The sequence below is a fragment of the Camelina sativa genome, chromosome 17 (genome assembly GCF_030686135.1).
Source record: "Camelina sativa cultivar CO46 ecotype springtype chromosome 17, ASM3068613v1".
NCBI lineage: Eukaryota > Viridiplantae > Streptophyta > Magnoliopsida > Brassicales > Brassicaceae > Camelina > Camelina sativa.
This window is the reverse complement of record NC_141896.1, coordinates 5643504-5647352: the sequence shown is the minus strand read 5'-3', so window position 1 is coordinate 5647352 and position 3849 is coordinate 5643504. Positions and strand designations below refer to the sequence as shown.

Below are 3849 nucleotides of genomic sequence, written 5' to 3'. Positions count from 1 at the left end.
AATCGTCACCTAACGCATTCTTTGATTAATGACACATTTCTCACTAAACGAATCTCAACATGCATGCATGGACACTTTACAAGAGTCAAAATAAATGAAAAGACAAATATGTTGAGGTCATAATTCATAAACGTTGGACAGTTTGTTTTGATAACAAGTTTACGAAATTGAATTGCATTGCGAATAGTTCTAGTCTTCTAGAACCTAATTTAATGATATCTACTATAGTCAAATACGTACATGCATCCAATTTTAAATATAACATTCTTGACTATAATACTAACTTAGTCGTGTAATGTACATGATAATAAAAAAAGAATACAAGTCTAGAATGAATTATATAGTTGTGTCTTTTTGTAATAAAGTTGATATTTTAATTTAGAAAGTTAAAAGAAATTATAAATTCTTACCTCACAGCACACCACAGAATTTGAAGTTGTGCGTGGAAGGTCTAATAGATTAGTACAATGACGTGGATCCAACACGTTTACAAAAAAAGTACAGAATCAATAAATTGATAAACCCAACTATTCATATCATCTACAAAATTTGACTGTGGTCAGTGGTCACAACTAATTATTATCTTTTCATTTGTTGATAGTTTTGATTATCGATCGTATGAGATGTGATCAGTCGGCGACATAATTTAGTATTTTGACGAGTATGCTTCTTAGAAACTATCATGACTGATTTTTTTTTTTTTAAGTATACGAAATCCACAAAAAGAATGCATGACTTTTATTTTTTTAAGTACAGTACATGTAACTCTTCTCGGCCACGCCGCTGCACATACCTATCGTAACTTTTTAGAAGCTTCTCTGTTCCGAAATCAACCATTTATAATTCCACCGAAAAATAAGTTATAAAATATTTTGTAACAGGATAAAAGTTAATTTTTTCCTATCATTATTATTGTCGTAAAACGATTAAAAAAAAATTCATTTCTTTCTCTTTTAGTTTTTGTTTTAATATATTTTTCTTATCTTTCCATTTTTTGTTTTCTTAAAGGGTCTAATTTCATTCATTTTATAATGAAAATATTAATATTATTAAAAAGGAGAGAATGGTTCGTCGGCCACTCCATTTTTATCTGCAGAGAGAATAAAGAAGGAAGGCGTCACTGAGAAAAATCTATTTTCTATAACCACAAATATGTGCATTGCGTATGTCATGCAGATGCAGTACTAATTAACTTGTGTAACTTCAAAAAAAAAAAAAAAAAAAAAATTAGCGACAAAGTGTTCTGAATAGAAATAAGAAATCAGATGCCGAAACAACACCAATAAAACCACTAGAGATCTATTGTGAGCGTTTGTTAATTAAATCTTGCTTCGTTTGAGATTGCTTTAAACTATTCTTGAAACTTCGAATTATCACCCTAACATCTAGAAGCAATATAAAACCTTTCCCAACGAAAAAAAGTCTAGAAGCAATTAAACATCTAAAGATGGAAGGGACTAAGCCTTATTCGTCTGTTTGAAATATCCGCGAAGTAATTTGATTAGAGAATTACAACCAAAAAGCTAAAATTCAATCCGCCACGTGGTATGTATGTGTGCCATGAGGTCCATGACACATACCAACAACGGGGACAAATAGGGCATAGATGTTTGGGGGTTTTGTGAAATTGTGACCATATAAAAATCATCATTCAAATATTCAATGATAATAAATTGCAATAACGCAAAAACACACACAAGTGGGTAGTGAGAAAGAAGTCTGTAGGGTCACATTTCAATCTTTCTCTTCTTCTATAAAAACAGACTCTATCTTTTCTTCTTTGTATCCTCATTTTTATTATTAATTCTCCTTATACATACATATCTCTCAACTTAGCCCTAAGAAATTAAAAGAGAACAAAGTTTGTTTTTGTTTTTGCCAAAGTCGATCGATATATTGAAGATGAAGATGGGATCAAGTCAAAGCATGGGAGGTTCAAAGAGAAGGGTGTCGAGTAAAGGACTTGGAGCTGTTCTTAAAGAACAAAGAGCTAAGCTTTACATCATTCGAAGATGTGTCGTCATGCTTCTTTGTTGGCACGATTGATCTTTCTCAGAGATTCATCCTCAATCATTATGTATAAAAAAAAGCCAGGCTAGCTTTCGCGTGTTGGAGAGATACAAATCGTGATGTATGGAGCTTAACCGGGCGGATCGGGTTTGATTCGACGCGAGATAGTGGATGAATCGGTTAAGAGAGTTTGACTTGGTTCTGATTAGTGGAGCAAATATGGGGAATTCGATGAATTAGTGGAGGAAAGGGCAAGATTGTAAATATTGACTGCATAATATAGAGAGAGAGAGTTGACAAAATTTTGTAATGGCTTTTGGCTTTGTTGAATGATTTGCGGTTAATGTAAAACTGATCGTTACCTTCTATTTTCAACCTCAATACTCATACTACTCTTTTATTACACAGTACACGAATCACACAATTTTATTTGTATACTTATTTAATGATAATTGGAGATATGGATTAGTATAGTATAAAACAAGCATTTTCCCTTTTTTCTTAATATCCAAAATCACAATTAAGGTTTGGTTAGTTTATTGTTGGTTATTGACTTATTGCTGCCCCCACGCAGGGATGAGCTAATTTTAATTCCGACACAACAAAAACTCCACTTTTTCGTTTAGTTCGTGGGGGAACTCTCACAATTTTCGACATGTCCCATGATTTAGCTCAAACTTTTATGATTTGTATTGATTATTGATTCTAAAATGATGCTGTCATCTCTTATAAAGGTAATCAATTTAGATCTATTATACATTTCCGTTTAGTTTTCTAAAAAAGATCTATTATGCATAATGGATACAAATGTGTTAATTATTACTAATATATAATGTAGTAGATTAATTAGCTAAATATAGCAGATAACTACTTAAAATACGCCTGTAACGAGAGCGATGGAGTAATATATCATTTGTGAGCGACTATATATACTCCCTCTGTTTCACAAAGAGTGTCATTTTGGCCTGATTTTTTTGTTTCAAATTAAGTGTCATTTTAGATTTTCAATGTAATATTAAGCATAAATTTCCAACTTTAACCTCATATTCATTGAAAAATATCAAGAGTCAATATCAATTTTAAGGGTATAAGAGATATTTAAATATGTTTTCTTAATTTGTGTGTAAAGTGTCAAAATGACACTTATTATGAAACAGAGGGAGTATAAACCAAGGGACATAATATTTCATAAATCATTAGTTTGGTTAGTCTCTCTTATTAATCTGACGTTATCAATATCATCATTAGGTGCTAAAATGATTATGATGGACGACTTGTCACGTCTAATTCTTTTCTATAATCAGCCCTTAATATAGTGAATTTTTTTTTTTTTCATTTGTAACATGGAAATGTAAAGTAGTTATTTGTTAACTTCATAAACCATCGATCAGAACTGGAATATTAATTCATCGTAGCATGAGTATTGATTAGCATCCCTAAGTATATATATTTAGATGAAAACGAGTCATGTGAACAACTTGAAAATTTTATTTCAATTTCATAAACCATTTAATATAGTCCTTTACATATGTAACGTACTGAAGAACTCCAATAATTAAAGAAGTAAGTTAAGTACGTTGACTGGTCAAATGGAGACATGGGTAAGGCAGACCACGTGCGGCGGTCCTACCACCGTCGCCGTCGTGACTATCATCACCACCGGTCTCTTCTCTCTTGTCTCTTTCACTTCTTCTCGGGCTACGAATTTTGTGTGTTTTGCCCTAATAAATAAAGTTGTAATAATAATTGAGCCACTCACCTTTCAACCTTATGGTTTCCTTTTGTACTTGTATTTTTTTTCTGGAACTTATCTCCTTTTGTACTTCTCACTCGATGTTA

General features: G+C 31.9%; 1 protein-coding gene across 1 annotated transcript; it reads left to right on the top strand.

Annotated features, from left to right (window-relative positions):
* Positions 1–1673: 1673 nt before the first annotated feature.
* Positions 1674–2265, top strand: LOC104755606 (small polypeptide DEVIL 4). The gene has a single exon (XM_010478017.3). It carries the CDS (start codon positions 1903–1905, stop codon positions 2044–2046), a length of 144 nt encoding a protein of 47 aa, XP_010476319.1. The 5' UTR covers positions 1674–1902; the 3' UTR covers positions 2047–2265.
* The last annotated feature ends 1584 nt before the right edge of the window (positions 2266–3849 follow it).

Bases quoted from the DNA above. Each gene is read 5' to 3' on its own strand.
- LOC104755606 (XM_010478017.3), top strand. From the start codon at position 1,903: ATGAAGATGGGATCAAGTCAAAGCATGGGAGGTTCAAAGAGAAGGGTG.